A 20243-nucleotide genomic window follows, 5' to 3' on the forward strand; every position below is an offset into this window, starting at 1 on the left:
CGACCAGAACGAAAACCACCCCCCTCTGTCTCTTTTTGCCCTCTCCGCGAGTCGCGTTGTTCTTGACGGCGATGGAATTCGCGTTGTCGGGGGGTGGAAGTACCCCGAGCACGCAGGGAATGATAGTCTGAACGAAATTAGGTGGTCGTGGGAAGCTACTGGGGGAGAAGGCACCTTTATCACCCTATCTGTCACTTCTTCGCCGCTTACGAACGAAGCTGGATGAAAAGAAACAGTTTATTAGCTGACAGGGAAGAAGTTCTAGCTTAATTTTCAGGGCAAAGTCGTTCCAAGGAAGATTCTTAATGACCAGCTTGTCCGTCGAAATAAATCGAGAGTCTGAAGTCTGGAGTACTATAGGAGACCACGGAATTCCTTGGCCGTGTTGCGCTCGGGCGACGGCGATTAATTGCGCGAGTAATTAAGCGCGCCCTGTCCAGAAATTACGGGGATTATTCGGTTTGTCAATTAGCAGATGCGGGGAAGCTGCACGTGTGCGGCCCGATGACATCTGGGGTGAATCGCAGTAGTTTTTCCGAACCGCCAGCCTTCGTCCGGGCTGAAAGAAAGAGGCAGTGATCTGCGCGATTCGAAGTTGCGGCAGGGAAGAAATATTAGGTTGTTGCAAATGAAATGGCCGTTTCTGATTTTTTAATTTAAACTTTTACTTGACAAACCTAATACGTATTTCATCAATCGAAATAGTCACCATAGACTTCAATACACTTCTCCCAACGCGGAATAAGTGCACCAATACCCTTCTGAAAGAAATCCGGAGTACGGGAGGCAATAAATTCAAAAACACACCGAATATTTTTTACGCGTCATTTCGTTGGTTCTCTGATTGTCGAAGAAGGAAATCAAACTCACAGCTGAACGTAGCCAGGAATTACCAATTAATATCCCAAAATCTGTCGGCCACTGAGATCCACCCTGGGCGAAGGGGTTCGTTGGCCGAAAAATGGCGTCGCACTGATTCGTCCCCGAAAACCGTGCATTCCCGGGGGTGGGGTGTAATTAAACTGACCAGCAAGAAGCTCGACGAGAAGCAACCGAAACCCATTAACGATCCAGCCCCCGGGGGGAGGTGTTAACCAGACCATCCCTCGTTTTTTCACCCTCTCTTTCTATCTCGGCGAATAATTACGTGGGGCCTGGAAAGTATTGCGAACAAAAACGCGTCGACGTGACGTGGCTAGCGGAGATTTATTACGATGTACCGTTTTCGCGTTATCGCCCTTTACTGCCCCCTCCTCCCCCCCCCCTCGTTACGATTAATTAACGGCGGCAGCAATAAAGCGATGCACGATGAATCGTATTTGGACCAGTAATTAATTATCCGCGTCCGTGCGTGCGCCGACTTCACCACCCACCCCCGCTCGGGTTAACAATTACCGTTTTGCGCGAGTCGTTCATGACTCGCCGCAGCTTTCCTGGCCGCCCTCGCGTCGCAAATTATAAAGCAAGCGATGAAATTGCTTCTTCGGCTTGTTTGCCGCGAAAGCAACCCCGCGCGCTGTTTGTTGCCTGTCGTTGGGCGTCGTCTCGGCGGAGGGAGAGGGTGCAGGCGCTTATTTTCTGGGATTCTCGGGGGATGAAAGGAAGTGATAAAAGAGGGAATAGACGTGGAAGGATAATAGAGGGGCAAGGTGGAATAATAGAGGGAGCATGTGAAATAGAGAGATAATTACCGAGAAAAGAGCCCGAGGAGGTGGTTAATTAGAAAGCATGGGCCCAGAAGGGTTGGTCCGAGAGAAAGGGTGTGAAAGAAACAGTGATGCAGTAAGGAACCGCGAAGTTCTGGAAGCAGAGAGGGAATTTGTGTAGCAGAGGGATGGTAGGGTGAAGAGGAAGCAGTCCTGGGGAATATACCAGCGTTTTTTTTTTCGTGTCGATTTATGAAGAAAAACAGCTCGTTTGATTCCGAGGTAAGAAATATCAGAATGGGGCAGCAGGAGTACCGAAGAGGGGAAACGCGGAGAAAGTAACGGAAGTCGAAGCGGAGAGGCGCAGAGGGAGGGAGATTAAAAGTAACAAAGGGAGGCCTGGTAAACGTCGAAATTTGCAAAGCCTTCGGAGCATGAAACGTCACGCAGACAGGCCACAGCTCGTCGAGCTTAATCCCTCACTGATTTAACCTCGGTTTTGCGCGTGCCGGCCTCATAAACAATGAGCCCTATCCCCTGCTACGACACTGCGGCTTTTATTGTTAAGCGGCTGTGTCACATTGACGTACGCGTCGCAATCAGTGTGTGAACGCACCCCTGAACACCGCTGCTAGACACTTACGCAAAAAACACGTCCAACTGGGCTTACAGTGCTACCGCTGACCGATATAATTAGGGGATGAAGTACTTTGGTGGAGCAATTCACAAGAATCTTCAGGCGAACCCGTGATTTCATGACATTTGAATTCTTCTGCGGAATCTGCTATTTGATTAATATTACACGTATCTCGAGCAACACACGCGGAAACCGATTCTCCTCAGAAATAAAAGACACGAAACGTTTGCTACGTTATATTTTATTACTGCAATCTAAAAACGTTGCGTTGTAACTTTATATTTTTATTTTTCTGCCGCGGGAGGCATTTGTTTTCCCTTCGTGGTTTAATTAATAAACTCGCATTTTTAACTGCCATATTCAGTTTTATCTGCGCGCAGTTCTAAAACCGACTATTTTAACGTGTTCCGTAAATCGCGCAGCATTTTCTGTTTGAAAAATCGAGATCTCTAACGCGCGGTGCGCCGTGTTCGAGCATTAAACCGTCCCAGAAACTTTTCCGCGTAAATCGCGCGGCGAGAGGAAGAACACCGCGCGGATACGAATGGAGGTGAAGTCGAAACGCGAAGTTGTAACGCGCGAAATTGCTCGCGGGCGGAGTCAGGGTACAACAGTTTTTCGAAATATGAGCGCGATCGTGTCACTTCCTGGTTTACCAAGGGTTTCGACAGCAACCCTGAGCAGCTGGGGAACGAGGCGGTATTATAAAATAGCTGCGGCAAGTCGCGTTACGCGATTTCCTCCCGAGAAAGCCAATTCTCTCTCTTTTTTTTTAATGAAATTAATTTCACCCGTATCACGGTTACCCAGCCACTCGATGGCCCTTTACTTTGCGGGGATTGCACTACGGGGCGTAATTAGTATGCACCCTTAACCTTTTCCCAACCGAAGTTTATATTAATCGTCCACGGGTTCGCCACATGCGTATCGATTGCTGGTTTGATAAGTGGAGGATTATGTACTTCCTTCTCGCGATTCGAACGAGTAATTAAAAAAAAATTAAATTAATTCATTTAATATCATATCCCATGTGCACACTAGGATGATTTCTGTCGCTGCGCTCCCAGTGAATCGATGTATCCACACTAGTATGGTCATTGAAGTACCGATAGCAACAGTAATTCAATTTCCTATTGGTACCTTCAATTTCCTTGTGGTACCTTTTAATTTACATTATTTTCTCATTCTTATTCATGAATTTTATTAGATTGCACGCGTTGTAGGCGTTCCAGTTTACGATCGTCAACGTATCATTCCTCCTCGAATCGAAAGAATAATTGAATAAACACCTGGCACTTCAAGACCCCTAAGGGTTAAGCCTTTCGAGCAAAACTTGTAAAAGACGTTTTATTGCTCGCGAGATCAGGAAATGAAATTCCACTGGTCTCGTAAACGACAGAAAGTGTTGGCATTATGCGCGGTTTACGCGCCTTGTACCGCTAATAAAACCGAGATTCGTGCCGTAAAAGGGAGGCAAATGGCCCGCCGGGTTTCAGGTCGCCCATTCCTCCAAGTTCACGCTGATTTTTCCACCCCAAGCCAGCCCTTTCTTCCTGCTCGCCGGCACTCCGCCCGGTGGGAAAGCGCCTAATTTGCCGCTGGCCACGGCAGTAATGTCCCGCGCATAAAAACATTTACTTCTCGATGCATCGAGGCAGCCCCCGTCTGTCTCGAAACGAGTCCACGTGATGGAAACGGTAATAAAAACAAGAAACGTGTCGATACCACAGCACTGGGGCTGTGCAAGTGGCGATCCGTAGCCCTGAGATTGGATTTCCTTTAAGGGGTTTACGAGCCCCTTCCGCGAAAAAGAGTGCAGCTTTTATTTGGTCACTCGGAGCCACGGGAATTCGAATCCCTTGGTTTGTCTGTTAACCGAGCCACTTCTCGATAAGAAGCACCCTTGATCTTAAAAATATAAACTCGCAAACGGTCGAAGGTCCTCGGTTAACTGGTTAAGGGATGATCGAGGGACTCGACCGACAAAAAACAGAGAGCAGCTTCTTTTTTTAGGCTGACCAATCGATTTCACTCGCGGCGCGTAATTTTCGAAAACAATTTGGACGCGGTTGAGCATTCGAAGGGTCAGGGGGGGCCGGTTGCGTAGCGATCTGTGAAATTCGCCCGCCTAATTTCGCCCACCCCCGCGCGCACTTTTTCGATCACCCGTGAGCCGCCCCCGTGGGATTCGCTGTCGCGTGGAAACAACGCCGCCGGAACGTTTCGCGCGTTTTAAACGAGCTCGTTTCCATTGACGTTGATCCCTGCGAAGCTTCCATTGAAAATTATTAAAAGCGCCGAACAGTCGCTGCGCTCTTTGTCCAAACAGTCGATAAAGTGACAGGGGTGTGCGTTTCAAACGTATCCATTTAGTTCGTCTTCCTGTGAAATACTGATATTAATCGCTCGACGCTCGCTCCCGTTCGCATACAAATGCATTCACTCGTATTTCAGTCTATCTCCGTGGATAAACCGCCTTTTACTGCAGCTACAATACCTCCGCGCTGTCAATTCACCGAGAACGCAAGAAATAGTGGCTTACGGCATCACGCGTTTGATATTCCACCAAAGGGGACAATTTAGGAGCGCTACACCCCATCAAGCATCTTAATTGCTCCACGCGCATCTGCAGCTAGTCTCTTCCCACAGATTTCCAGGCACTCCGGTCTCTATCTCCGAACCACAGACGCAAACAGTGGAGGGAAGTGGCCTCGAGCAACCAATTGATTTCGCCCCGGCTATAATCCAGACCTAATCCGCGAAACGAATAGAGTTGCCCGGCGTGGATCCGCGGGGTACCAAGATCGATGGAACCTCTTTGATCGTCGACGGCCGAATTACCGCGGGGAAAGCCTGAAGGTGGTGGAGGGTGGCCCAGGGTGGTTGCCACTTTGCGAACGGGGTTACTTCGTAACGAAAGTTATCCGGATTGACGCGTATAATAAATCACCACCTGGCGATGGAGGGGGAAGGGGTCGAGAGCACTTGATCCAGATGGATCTGGTTTTTCTCGGGGGGGGGGGGGGGCGACATTAACGACAGCGAGGCCTGACCGTGGAACACCTTGCACGGGTCTGGTCGATTTGCAGTTCATCAATTACAAACTGCAACGGGGCACAGTGGGGAAATTTTGCGTTTTTTCCTCAAAATAATTATGTTTCGGTTTTTAATACGTAATTTATACAATTTTTAAAGTAGTGTTTTACATTTGCATTTATTTTGTCGAATTGAAAAATTTATTTTTGTGGTTTTGGCCATAAAATCGCGAAATTTCCCCACTGCGCGGGAGCGAGCGGTGTCTCTGACTTCTAATTAAGGGTGGGAATCAAAGGAGTAGGTGCTGCTTGTTTGTTTCTTATTAGGGTGCTGATAATCGAAGGGACAGGGGTCTGGGGAATTAATAAAATTAATGGAATGTTAATGGAATGCAGCAACGAAGGTACGCAAGTAATTAGTATGTCATCGGATTTTAAAAGAAGAAGTATAAGTCCTCTGAAGCTCGAAGCCTCTCCAGGTAGCACGATAACCGAGCTACATAAAAATCGAATTCCTTCGACTGTCAGCCCGTTCCTCTGCTCTTTCCAACTATTTCTCGCCAAGTGGCCGATCAGCGGACGAGGAAGTCCGGCCAGAACCAATGGCGCAAGGCGAGCGATAACGAAACGCTGCTCGTCGAGCCACCTTTAAGAAGTAACTACGAAACGAGCCAAGAATCCGATGGAGCTCGTGAAACGCGTGGATGGAGAAAGGGTGCGAGGGGGTGGGTGGTATTTCTTCGAGGCATTTGTCAAGCCAGTATCCGGAGCTTTCGACGTGCTATCGGTATTGTGTATCGAGGGAACGAAGTTCGCGAAGTTACTCCGTTACCCCCTTATTTATTTCGCTTCGATTCTTGCCTACCGTTCGCTTGATTTATAGAGTGGGCCTTGGAACGCGTTCTCTTCTTCGTTCTCGGTGCACCGACGTCAGATCCAGCCACTCTCTTGGTTGATGGGTGTGTCGTTTACCTCTCCTGGGAATTTTATTACCAATCTTTCTTGTCGTTACTTTTTCCTTCGGCTCGACAGTATCGTGGCGCGAAGCTGATGCTGGACAGCGACGGAAAGCTGGAGGTTTGCTTTAAAGATTACGAAAACTCTGGGAGCACTTGGGAGACTTGGACAGTTGTTAGTTGCAGTGCAAGATCTCTTAGTAATTAGTTAAAAGCGGGTAGCAAGTGGGGGATTCCTTCAATTATAAAAGTTTCCGTCTAGTTCCGCTGATTATTTCCCTCTTTCTTTCTGTTTCAGCCCGTATGGAGGAGGAAAGGGGTGCATCGAACGCCCAGATTCTCTGGTCGGCTTGCCTGTCTCTAGCCAGGGCCGTCAAGTCTGCAGCTCCTGGTACGCCTATAGATCAAGCCATCAGACCTCTGGAACCGGAAATCAAGGCCATCACCAAGGCAGCACGTAAGCAATTCAATTCCTTCTTATAGACATCCAATCTGACCACTCGATCCACCGACACTGCTACGTCGCTGTCGGAGTATTTCTCTGATCTCTGGAAATTTGTGATTTCCACTTCATCCGCGGTTAATAATACGAAAGGGAAATTCCCCCGGGGTTAATTTAAGTTTGAACGATTCGACCTTAATCCCTTTTAATCGGCCGGGCAATTTATAGCAATAAGTCCTCGAAAAATGGGCGCAATAATTCTTATCAGCCCTTAATCCAAGGGATCTCCAATTAGTAATTAATTCTCCACTATTTTCCCTCGGTAATACCAAGTAATTCGTTAAAAATTCACTCCCCTTTTTAAATAACACAGTATCTTGAATATTCCACTCTGAAGTGTATTAATAACGCTCGACGAAACATCGACAGATATCGCGCGAACAGCTTTTGGGAACAGGACTTCGCGAAAGGTTTGCCAATAATGCGCAAACACCTTTCACTATTACCCGGCCGTGTAGCTGCATAATTAATGCACTTGCCGCGAGAATGCACCCTTGGTAATGCCCGAGGAAGCCTTTCCTCGCTCACCACCGATTAAGTCGTAAATCTTCGACGTTACTCCACCCCCTGGTCGCCCAACGCGTCCCTTCCCTTGTCCCTCTCTTACCGCGCGGAATTAAAACCGTTCACGGCCGTTGCTAGCGATTTTTCACGGCGAACCATTCCTGGCGCCTTCTCAACAACGCGATAAACGTAGAAGAATGTAATCGTGCTGGGAGATATCATTAGTGGGCGGAGAATATTAAATCAAACGACGCTGCTCGTTCTCCTTAACGGCATCGAGTTTACCCCTAACATTTTTCTTTACGAGGGATGGGAATTGGGGGATGAAAACGTGGTTTTGCTTGCTTATTAGTTTCTTAGTGAAAACACGGAAACTTTCAGTAGAGTCTAAATTTACATTGGGTTTAATGGCGAAGAATTGAAGAAGGGTGGAAATGCTCATGGAAAAACTTCCATTAATAAACGAGCAGTTCTCACTTCAGCTCTCACTCGATAATTCCATCCAAAACTCGCGCCCAGCGGCGATCGTTTAATTAGAGATAATTCGCGAAGTTCGACGTATTATGGGACGATTCTGCATCGCGCGGGAAAGTGAATAAATTTTAGGCACGACGATCGGAAACGCGTTCAAACTTCCCTCCCCCCTGTTCATTTATCACGTAGCCGCGCGCTTTCGCAAAATTGCAAAGTAATGTATTCCATCGGCGTAACAGCATCTGGTGTAATGCAATTTGTTAGGGGGTGAGAGGTCGGTGTTGCTCGTTGTTAATCAATTTTGCGGCGCGAAATTTCGGTTCGGTAAAATTCCGCGTCCGCTTCGGTTCTTCCCAGCTTATTTGGAAGGGTTCGCTCGATCGTTCCGCGTTGAATACGCACGGCTTACGCGTTGCTTTCGTTGGTTCTTTCAGCCAAGGAGGATCCCCTGGTGCTAGCAGTCATCCAAGGCATCCCCGACGAGGCTACGAAGAGGGGAGTGTTCCCAGAGGACGTTCTTCGCGCGAGGTTCCTCAAGGTAATTTATATTTCAACCCTTCGAATTCCCCCTCGCATATTATATTTTTTTTCTTTCAAAATTCATCGCACGCTTCGATCGAATCGTTTCGAGGAGGAATTCCTCTTTCATTTAGCGGAAATGTCTCCTGCTCCCTGGTTGGTCGATGGACAGTAAAGTTACAGGGTTCACGAGGCGTGAAAATGTTTGCAGGTGGAGGAGGTGGCGAGACGATTGGCGTTGATACCTGCTCAGGGGGCTGCTTTACCCGTCTATTTCCTTAGCTATCTACAAAATTTCCTGCTGATCAAGAGCACCAGCAGCATACCCCAGACCGAGCTCGAGGACAAGCCAATCGACGTGGAGAACCTTAACACGTACGACATACTTCATCGGGCCAGGTGAGAGAATCCCTCGTTTGGCTTGCAAATTTCTAATTCCGCTATTACAGCCCTTCGCGAAATCCTAATATTTGCAACGGGTACAATTCCAGCTGGTGGGAGGATTCATAAATTACAGGGACTGAGCTATTACGCTCGCGAATTTAAAAATTATCTCCCGAAGCATTCCCACCGTCGCGAGAAAAGCCCAACTTTGAGCGTTAAATACCGCTGCACGTTGCGTACAGTTACGACGCCTCTAATTTACACCGTGTACATGCAGTTAATGTCGTTACACGGTATGACGCGGCAGGAACTCCTGTGCAAACGAGCTTTACTGCTGATACGGCGGGGAAGGCTTGCTTATTCGCGCGGCAGAAAAATTACCACCACGAGCAAGATAACCACTTGCCAGCGCGCGAGCGCGAATGTCCAGCCCCCGAAAATGCTGAATTCCAACGGCCGCCAGCGATCCTCGTTTTCCCCCTGTTTTTATTTCGATACTATTGAAACATTATCTCTCCGAAGTCGCGTCGATCCCCCGTCATTCTGGAATATCGACGGGCTCCGCGGAAATGGAAATTTTATTCGCGCGACAATGAAATAGATTCCAGGCACAGAAGCTGTATTGTCGGCTATCTGAACAGCTTCCCCCACCGAAAAGTCGACCTGCAAATCGTTATTAACTGCTAGTCTCGAGAGACAATATAAGTACCAACGAAACAGAGTACCTCACGCATAATCTGGATGAACGAATGAACGATAGCTTTTGGCGAGGAGGCTTCCCGCTAACTCCGCTGCTGCCCAAAGAATGAACAAAGCCCCGAACGCGTCGCCAGTAGGGCTGGGACTATTCGAATAATTTAATTTTCAAATATTTTGCAAGTATTCGAATGCTACGAATAAACTTCGAATATTTCAGTATTCGAATGTTATTATTCTGATGTATTCGAATAGTATGGTGTGAAGTGGGTCAAAATAAACTTATAAGATTTCACCCTGACAAATGAACCTAAAGAACTTGATTTATAATTCATACCATACTATTCGAATACTTAAATATTCGAATGGTATTCGAATACTTGGATATTCTAATGGTATTCGAATACTTGGATATTCTAATTATATTCGCCAAATAATTGAGCAACTGAAGTATTCGAATACCGAAAAATTCGACAAATAGTCCCAGCCCTAGTCGCCAGACAATGACAGAGGCGACAGTACCCTCCATCGAATGTCACACTCGCACAGTAAGAAGCAACGATCGTCAATAAACCTGGAGAATGCTTGTGCCAGCCGGAAAATTAATTTCCTCGTTTCGCGCGGGCTGTTTTCTCCGCCGCGAAAACACCTTTTGCCCTCTAATTAGGGAACGCTGCGAGCGTGTCTCCATCAGCGTTTCCCGATGGCGATGACCCGGTTTTACGACTGGCGCCAGTATAATAATCACGTCTGCGCTGCATGTAGTCGTTAATAAGAGCTGCCATAATCTATTCCCGCGGCTAACCCTCTGTCCGCCGGCGCGCAAAGTGACGGGGATGGTCGTGTGAGCAATGCTGGCCGGACCGCTGGGGTGAATACCTGCTTGAAAGTTACATTCTTTGTTGTTAAATACTCGCACTTCGAACGGATGCTTCTTGCACTCTTTTCGCCTTCAATTTTGCATGGCTTTGTTACTTGTACTTCCATCTTCGTTAGTTGTATAAATTCAAAGGGGTGCTCTTTTTGAGTCAGGGAAGATTGAATTTTACAACTGCAAGTAGTACAGCCACGCGCTTGGTCCGACAGTGTCGCTTCGGCTGAGCGCTGACTCGTACTACTTTCAAGGGACAGAAGATGTTTATGTAACAGCGTTTCCCCAGCCCGTTTAGGGTGCAGTTGACAAACAACTCCTCTTCGAACAATGCAGAATGGGAATAGGTATTAAGTATATCCTCGTTTCACGCACACAGTTTCCTCTATTCAGCCCAGTTTTTACAGCATCGTGCTTCTTCGCAAATTCTATGAATTCGCATCCTCTGAAACGGTCCCTGCCTCTATGCACAGGCCTGGCACATTCGCTGCAGCCGTTTTCTCCCCCTTTTTTTTTATTATATTCTCCCCTTTTTGTTCCACACATACGTACTTGTTAAGGGTAGTAAGTCCGACGCGAATTCACGCAGCTTTTTCCACCCCCGGCTCTCCTTAAACACACCCGCGACCCGTATCTATGATATGCATATTTGCAGCCCGCGTTTTATCCATCCACTTCTTTATGCATGCCGTATTTTTTTCGGAGCAATACGCGGCCCCGTAAATCCCCCGCGAGCCGTGCGCTCGGCTAATCGCGTATTTTCCCCCGAGTACCCCCGCGTTTTTAATATCCATCGTTCCCCGTGATTGTTTACGGCATCACGCTTTCCACAATTTTCACCGAATCACCGTTTACATACCCCGAAACTTGATGAGCCGCAATTTCAAACAGTCCCCTCTGAAAAGCTGGAAAATATCTTCGATCAACCCACTCCCTGCAAAATTATCTTTCATCGAACGCTTGGTAATTCGTCGAGCAGTGGTGGAAAAGCAAACCCAGGTTCGATATATCTCGATTGGCCACTGGAAGGGTTAAGGAGCAGGCCGGTCGAGGGATTTATCGCCCGTCCAATTAGATCGTTCTTTTATCGTGCTCGTAACTCGAGCAGCAGTTTTCGCGTCACGCGAGCTCCCTCCGTCCTTCTGCTCCCCTCCCCCCTATAAATTATCCTCAGGGGACACCCTAAGGAGGCCCGCTGGAAGGGAGCAATATCTCTCGACGACCGGCGGAGACGAAAACACCTAGCGTAATATCCGTCACGTGCAGCTTGACAAAGAACACAGTCGTTTAGGTCGGGCCGGTACTTGCAGCGAAAGCTGCCACGACCGCCGGTTTCCATGGCTTATCTGCTCGTTTGCGGGGCAAAAAATGGCGTTGTCAGGTCCCTTATCGAGTCCACGGGTTTATTCCCCGGCGATGCTTCACCGGGGGAAACGAGAGGCAGCCTGATTTTCGCGGCCGGGTCGCCGCGCGACTTTGTTCGCCGCCCTACCCGTGGGGCTTTCGTTGGATTAGCGTAAAATTGGTCGGGCGTTCATTATGCGCGGGGTTGATTAGATTCGTGCGCTGGCAGGTCATTGGATCGAACGTGGCGGCTGTTTTGGTTTCGCGGTAAATCTTGCGCACAATCGATTTTCTCTCGTGGGTATGACGTTTGCGGCGGGAGTTTATGACACCATTTTGTATCGCACGTGAAAAGAAAGCGGGAGCAGCACGACGCGCTATGCTGTTACACTGGGTACCGAAGTGACTCGGACGCCGGGGACAATATAAAACAGTAAATCACGGGTTACGGACCTGGGAAAGTAAGATTCAGTAGTACAGCCCGGCGAATAGTCGGACGCAGGGGTGTCAGACGAACTACGAACAGCTACCACTGAGTTCCCACATTGGAATCGAACCCTGACCAGCATTTCCCATCGGAGGCTTCTTTAGAACAAAATCCCAACAATTTTCTCCACTCGGAAATTCCACTCTCATTCGGGGGTCCCTTTCCCAGCGGTGTTGAAACTTTCATTCCCGGGAAAGCGTAGTTTTTCCGCGTCGCGAGCGCTACGGGTCGGGGCGTGCTCGCGGGAGCAGACACGTAGGAGCGTGTGCGCGCGTTCTTGGGGGTTCGTGCACACGCGTGTCAACGACACTGGCCGCAGACACGGGGAATTGCTAGCGCGGGGTATGTGCGGCCGGGAGGCGCATAAGCCACGGAGAAGCGTGAATTTTTTAACCGGAAGCGCAGTGCGGTTTGCACAGCGTCCGCTGACGAGGATTCTGGGCGCGAGCGAGGCTTCTACGTGACGAACGGAAGACCTGCTTCTATATTAAGCTTCAATATTTAACGGGGAACGAAGCTCACTTCCGGGATCTTTTTTATTTTCTTTGACGACGCTCCTGCGCGGTGTACAGTTTGGGAAGAGACAGTTACTGACTGTAATTGATCTATTTTACACTGTAAGAATAAAACACGGCTCCACGTTTCACTTGGAGACTTACTCGCACGAGCAGATTAATCGATAACAGTCGCAGACAATGGAGCTTGTTTTCTCTCGAAAAGAACGATCGATGACACAGCCGTTACATTACCCCCTTCTCTCGCTGGGGACAGGGTGGAAGGTGGATGAAAAAGTTCCTGTTCGAGTTGCACCGGGTGGACAGGGTCTGCAACGCCTCGGGGGCGCGCTCGAGGGCCGATAGTCGCACCGGATGTCGCTAACCGCTCCTCCACTCCAATTATTGTTCCCGAAACTGTCCCCCGAAAGAGAGGCGAGTTTCCTGCACGGTACGCGCGCCACTGTTGCTCCACCTTCTAAACTACCCTCGTGGATCAGGGGGAACACGCGGAGGACCTACCTCTTGACCTGTGCACCCTTGGTAAATTGGCTACGTGGGTGTCTGGTGGAAAGTATCGTTGCTCCCAGGGTGGTTTCTTATGGTAGACAGTTTTCGGGGGTTGAAATAACGGGAGTTGATACTTTCAGACACTCGGGAAGTTGGTGGAGGAGTTTAGGTCCGTGGTTGAAGCTGATAGAGTATCTACGTCAGAAACTGCCCTCTCGTTTTCGCAACCTTCCACCCTTCTACCATAGAATTTTATGCAATACAGTCGTGTCGATAGATCCCCTGAAGCGCAGGCACGCGTATAAATCGTACTAAAAGTCGCGAATAAAAATGTCGGGTGAGGAGTTTAGGGTAAACTGTTCGGAAGTTCGGTGCAACCCCTTTGCCAATCTCGGTGGAGCGGGTGGTGCGAATTTTTTCGAAACGGCGCACCTCGGGAGCATACTTCCGTGTTTATACCTCGTTCCGCGGCCGGTCGACAGGTAATTCGGATGATCGTCTTCGGAAAGTGCTTTCGTTCAAGATTATCGATTATTGGATTCCGATCCCAACCGCTCCCTTGCTCGCCGCGTCTTTATCTCGTTGATGAATCGGATATTGAAATGAAATGGAACCGTCAAACCGAAACCACGGGGACAGATAGAGTTCTCGTTCAATAGAGTCACGTGATGCCTTTATATCAACTTCAGTCGATCAACATTCTTGTGTGCCATAAGCCGAGCTGTTTTATTATATCATCTAGGTGATGTTGAGGGTGAACTGACTTCGTTTTACTATAGTTACACTGTTTATAGTTGTGACTAATTTCAAGGAATCTTTAATTATGATGTTCAGGTACTGGCTCGACCGCGGGGACTTCAAGATGACCCTTCGGTACATGAACCTCCTGAAGGGAGCCCCCAGGTGCATCGCTAAGGACTGGATGAACGAGACAAGGATCCTTCTGGAGACCCAGCAGGCAGTGGACACCCTGCTAGCGTACGCTGGTGCTATTGGTCTCGTGTTCCTCGGTGCTGGAGACTCCAAGGTCAGTCAAACTAAGTAGACAATGGGGAAGGCCACTCGCAACCAGGCTGTACCGACATCGTCGCACCTCGATCGATGATGGAAAAGACACGCTTCTTAGGAGATTCATATTGTAACTGGTTCGATCTCTGTTGAACGTCGTCCAGTAATTCTAATTATGTGTTCAACAGTCGCGACGGGGCATTCTTTAGGTGAATTTGTTGATTCGAAAGGGGACGAATCGCAGTTTTACTGCTCGTCCGGTAGCGAAGGTCGTTCTAGCGCTGCTCTAGCCCCGATCGACAGCTGACGAATGTATTTTTCAATTATTTATAACGACACTGGGAGAAATTGTGAAATATACGCAGATGAATCGATCCTGTTGCGTTTTTGTTCTGTTGTCCATTTCACTTCTCGAATACCGTTCCTCGCTGCTCGCACTCTCTCGCTAGCGCCCGCTAATTGGCACCTCTTTCGTTTATTCGCTTCCCACCGGTAATGGAGAGAAACAAACTGCGTTATCCGAGTATCTCCCGCGTGTTTCTTTTCCTACTTTCCAGGCGCAAAAAGCGCGACTGGGACGATATTCTTTTTCATGTAATTGTATCTCTGTGGTAAATCGTTTTATCTTTTACCTTCGGTTTAACACCGACAATCTGTAAATAAAAGTACCTACGATCCTCCACCCTCCTCGTTATCAATGACTCAACGATACCACTGGCGCAAAAGCAGAGAGAAAGAGAGTTAATCGAATCATCAAACTTCGCTGAGCAGAATCCATCGTCGGTCCCACGAAAATTTCACAGAAGTTTCGCAGAACCGGAACAGATCATGACACACAACCCCCCAAGAACATAGAGCGGACCCGTGGTCACGTTCCTTTCGTTGTTGTTCGAACTGTTCCAGTCGGAGCAGAAGTAGATCTCGCCACGAGAGAAGCTGTTCGCCCAGACCAAGAAAGGCGACGGCAAACGAGCGAGGCACCCACACAGCACACACGGACCACACCACCGACGGGAGGGAAAAATCGGGCATAGAGGAGAAATATTGAAGCAGCTTTTGCACGATGGACGGTGGTTTGCCCTGGCGGACGAAGACAAAGGGGAACAGAGGGAAGATGAACTGCCGCACTTCGATCTTCCTTTCTACTTTCTTCTTCTCGCGAACAAGGTGATAGTTTGCTACGAAATACGTCGAGAATGTGGACCGACCTACGTTTTCGAGGTAAACTATTAAGGAACAAGATTTATTCCACACTTTCGACTTGTTTATTCACGAGGAACATCCCCGCGATTCCACCCGCACACGCCGCGAGCGATGTCCCGCTTCAATCGATATCGAGGGAAGATCCATCTATCAGGCCGAGTATTTCTACGGATCGATTGAGCCGAGACCCCCCGCGCGGCTCGAGGAAAACAGGAGGCAGCAAGAAGCAGGGAAGCGCGAGATTTTCATTCGAGTAACCCGCATGAAACCGTCGGATCCCCAGCTCGTTTTTCCCTCCTTCCTGGGCAGATGTTCCAGCCTTAATCCTCTTAGCAGCCGGTGTAAAAATGGATCTAGAATTCCGCGTTTACGCCGGTCTCCGTGGGGATTAGAACTACTTCCCGCTCGTGTTTCAAACTCTTCGAATTCACAACACTGTGCCTCCCTACCTCACCCTCAAAACGGACACGCGTTTCGTCTAAACTGGCATTTCCTTGGCCACGAATATCGAACCCTTCCAGGGCAAACGAGCGAATCAAAACGAGAAGTTGGTTTCCGCGCCTCACTGACACTGTTCCGCGAGGAGCGCTTCCGCGGTAGCTGAAATCCGCGCAAGTTGGACCCGGGGGGAGCTAGTTTTATTCGCGTTGCGTTCCTCAAAGTTAATCCGCGGGTTCGCCGTGCCACCTGGGCCCACGCGTGACCCCGTTCGGAAAGAAGGCACTTTCGAAAAACTTGGCAGGCTCGCCGGCTCCCCAGAGTGGCCTAACTATCTCGTTCCTCGAGCAACATTGTGGCTGGCCTACTTTGCCCGAGGTCCTTGGCAAACGAAGAGCAATTGGCGAAATCCCTGTGTTTCCTTGGGCGTGTGCAGGGTGGATCGTTTCATAGTAGACTCTCGCGAAAGCATCAGCCAACTTTGCGTGGAAGATACGAATTCTGTACCTTCGTTTGATTTTCGGAGAACTAAGTCTGTTTAACTAAAACGAGCGAGGGGTTCGAGGACACGCGTTGGACAGGCGAGGATCGATTTATCTTGGAGATCAACGCGTGTCGTCCAGAGCAAGCGATGGAGAAATTAAGATGGGATTTATCTGTAGTTATTTTTCATTGAATCAGAGAGAACAGTCCCTGACGACTCGCAGAGTCGATTATGAAAGAAGACGTCGATTATTTCCGTGTTTACTGTCTTGTGGGCCCCGTTCTGGGCTCCGCCGCGTTAATGAGTGTCGTCGAAGGAAACGACTTCCCTTTTCCCTCTTGTTTTCGTAAACACCCTCTCGCCAAGGGGCTGTTTACCGTGCAAAGACCGTCTCTGGCTGGTAAAGACAACAATCGACGTGGAAAACGTCGGGGACAGGGTCTCTGTGTGTTCTCCACTTAGAAATGAAGCGTCGGGCTACCTCTGAGCTTCGCTTTTCAAGTTCGAGGGCCCGGCAAGCGTCTTTTTTACGCGCGCCTTTGTTTTCACCGGGATCGGTCGAGTAGCTGGTCCCGATTTAAAAGAAGCGAGACTTGTCGGTAGTAACGTTGATACGGAATGGAATAAAGGTGACGGGCGTCGCCCGACGATCTTTAGATTAAGGGTCGCGCTTTCCATTCGCCGTTGGGGTGGAATGGCGCCGAGTCACGCGTCGCGAACAGCGTGGTCACCTTTGTAGCGTTGCTTCAGTGTGAAATGGAGCTTCTTGGAACGAGCAATAAAGGTTTCCTGGTTGCTTGAGTCTTGTTAATGCGTTTCCTAGAATGCTCCCACGATTCCGAGTGCATCATCATGCTCCTGCTTCCTGTCCCTTCCTCCCTTTTGTTAATGCGAATCCTTTGATAAAGGACGAGATAAAGAAGATGGTAACTCGCTGTCAAGCCTCCACAGCGATGTCCACTCGCGACGCAGGGATAAGGGGGTTATTCTCCCGAAGAGTTCGTACGCAGAAACGAAAGTAGAACAGAGGACGCGGCAATTTCGGCGCGAGGAACCGAAGGGGGTTCGCCGGGGCAGGTTTTCGCTCGCGGAAACGAGATAAAGCGAGTTAATCAAGCGTGATGGGAGCAACAAAGAAAACGAGGTCGTCGCGATTTCCAAGGAGAGATAAGCCCCAGCCCGAAAATCCTCCCCGAGACAGCGCAATTTTTCATGGCAGCTCGAGGGGAAGCCTGCACTCCGGCTGCTTTTATGCATCGGGTGAAACAAACGTCGACGGGAATAAAGGGCTGCCGGCCCGAGAACGGGGATAAGGAAATCGTAAGGATTCTTTCCTGCATGTGCAATCAAGGAACCGCTACCTTCCACCCGCCAAGAATTCCCCTATCTGTCTTTGAATCCCCTTACGACCTTGGTGCCTCCAAATTGAATTGCGCAAGTAAAACCGAGGGACCTCGAATTCCGGAGTTTGATACTTATGAAATTCTACGATCCGAGAGTCCTTCGAGTACCCTAATTCAAAGATAAAGAATATAGTATTGTGTGATAGAGAGGGAGATCATTTTCCAACCCCTGCTAATTTTATTCAAAGGCCATTATATCCGACTACTTAAAGCCCCGCGCCGTACCACTAGCGCCCCACTTTCGTGGTGAAAAACGAGCGTCGAAACGAGCTAATCTAACGTCGTATTCGACAACGACGACGGCCGGGGGTTGGGGGCGCGACCGCGGTGATTTAAAATCAATTTGGTAGCCACGTGTTTACGGTAATGGCCGCGCTTGTAACGACCGAGTTTCAATGCGGATTTAACCGTTGCACCGGTTGCCAGTCGCTTCAATCTCGCGCGAAAAGCCACTTCTCCGGTGGAACAATTCCATTGACGTTTATGACCGTCCCCCTTTGCCCTCGATAATGGTGGCCGGATTAAGGGGGTGGGATCCCTCGTTCGGTATGTTTTAATAACGCATCGACGTTCGTTAACGTGGATCGAGCCTCGTGACTCCAGCTTCGTGGCTTCCGCGATATTCGGGTCTCCCAAATTGGACGCTACGACTCAATAGTTACCGATATCGATCTACACGATTGGCTATCAAGATTGCAGAGCCTTCTGCGTGGAACCCTGTGACTTCGGAGTCGTTTAACATGAATTGCAGGGGAGGGCAGTTGTTAGGAATCAGTTGCCTCGAGTTCCAGGGTTTCTCAAGACTGAAAAGGAATGGGATTCTAATGGAGAATGAAGAGGGGTGCCTAGAATATTAAATTTCCTCTCGAGATGAAGAGACTCTATTATTCTGCTAAGGCATAAGGAATAAGTTCTCAGCGAGCAAATTGCCCTTAGTTGAACTGGACCAAGGGAATCGCTGGAATCGAGCTTATAAACGTGTTGGAGCGGAAAGAGGAGCTATACATGGACACGGCAAAGGCGACGCTCAATTTCGCGCCAGGGGGTGGAGAAATCAAAATAATAGCCTGGTAATCTCGGCTCGGAAGTGAATTCCAGCCGACGGATACATTGTCCGCGGATAATTACTGGGACGAGCCACGACAGCATCCGAATGGACCCTCTGGAATTCCTGGTTCGCGGCCAGGAACAGGCGAGCCCGGTCGCGAGCGAATTCCAAGGTGAACGTACTATGTTCAAGAATCTGTTTCTTCATTACGCGAATCACTTTAGTCCGAATACCAGGAGAAGCGCGGCATTTCCAATCGCACGCGTTCTTTAATCGAAATCCTCAAAAATCGGTGAGAAAATATCAATTTTAATTGCCACTCTGATCATATAAACTTCATAGCAGTGGACGCTAAAATGTTGGAAACTGGAAGCGATAACAAGTAAATGAGAAACGCGGAGAACCTCTTCTAAAGTACCTACCAAAGTTTCTCAATCGCCTGTCGTTAGGAAACGATCAAAGGAGCTTCCTGAGGAATACGAAAACAGAGGGAAAGAAGGAAGTTAACTGTTAAGTGATTAAAATTCCACGAAGAACCGAGGAACTAGGAGGACTCCGCGAGGGAGTCGTTTCCTTCAAGAGGTTCCGAGTCGATCCGCCTGGAACGCTCTTCAAGGATAAGAGGGGCTGTAATCTCCGTTGTTACGGGGAGGGAGTTCTTCGTCTGATCTTGTTGCTAATTAATCTTCGTTAAGACAGTCGCGGTTAATTGAGATATATGCGTGGCGTGGCTAATTGACCACAGGAGACTGCAAGTTGTCTTGCTTAACTATTTTTCGATACTTGCAGCGCGACTTCGGCGCGAGGAATGCTTCTGTAGAAACTTCAAGCTATCCAGACCTCTTTACGACTTTTAGTTTCTTTTGAAAGTTTGAAGGGAATTATCGATCTGCTCTTACACGACTGCTGCTCCACGATTTACGACGCATGGATCTAATCCTACAAGCCTGAGGATTTGAAGGTAAGTAATTTATCCAGTACATCGATGGGGTCAGTACATTCTTCTCCACTTCTTTTTTATCTTCCACAAGTTTCTTTATTAACACTCCTTTACATGACAATTCCCAAACCTCCACTCTCGGCAGCCCAGTGGTCCTCCATCCCACAGTCGTCGTCCATTGTCGACGGCACTTATTAAAGAATCGGTACGCTCTGTGAGATCGTTTGTGACAACAGAGCGTACAAATTCTAAAATAAATAACGTAACACAGCTGGTTCCCGCGCAGAGTAACTCCTTCGCCAAACGTGCCAATTCCTAAATCGCTTCGAGACAAAACTCCGTCGCCAAACAACTTTATCGCTAACATAGCGCATTTGAAATTATATATAAATCGTGTCGATACTCCAAATACTGCGGAATACAATAGAAATCTCTGTAATGACCCAATGAATTCATTATACCTCCATCAAAATGGCAAATGAGGGTAGAAGAGGCGCGCACTCGAGGGGCAACGCAGATTACTACCAAATTCGTTTGGTGTAGGCGCGATCAATCAGCGTCGCGACGCTGCGCGGTGCCGGAAAAAAGCAATTCAACGCCGACCGTAAATAATCGTGGCGTGGACGTGACGCAGGAACGTATCGCCACTCGCGGCGACTC

The 20243-nt window shown here is 48.7% G+C and overlaps 1 protein-coding gene across 5 annotated transcripts in view; it reads left to right on the top strand.

The window, feature by feature from the left end:
- The window catches only part of Mitofilin (inner membrane mitochondrial protein mitofilin), a 31178-nt gene extending 14185 nt beyond the window's left edge, over nucleotides 1-16993 (top strand). For 4 of the 5 annotated variants that reach the window (XM_076822393.1, XM_076822390.1, XM_076822394.1 and 1 more), the window contains 4 exons: nucleotides 6573-6731; nucleotides 8189-8292; nucleotides 8485-8672; nucleotides 13894-14442. In XM_076822393.1, coding sequence (XP_076678508.1) covers nucleotides 6573-6731; nucleotides 8189-8292; nucleotides 8485-8672; nucleotides 13894-14104 — 662 coding nt within the window. In that variant the 3' untranslated portion in view covers nucleotides 14105-14442. Of the gene's footprint in view, nucleotides 1-6572; nucleotides 6732-8188; nucleotides 8293-8484; nucleotides 8673-13893; nucleotides 14443-14970 lie in introns of those variants that run through there. The other variant, XM_076822392.1, reaches the window with a different exon arrangement.
- Nucleotides 16994-20243: the final 3250 nt, after the last annotated feature.

This window comes from Andrena cerasifolii, chromosome 10 (assembly GCF_050908995.1).
Source record: "Andrena cerasifolii isolate SP2316 chromosome 10, iyAndCera1_principal, whole genome shotgun sequence".
Classification (NCBI taxonomy): domain Eukaryota; kingdom Metazoa; phylum Arthropoda; class Insecta; order Hymenoptera; family Andrenidae; genus Andrena; species Andrena cerasifolii.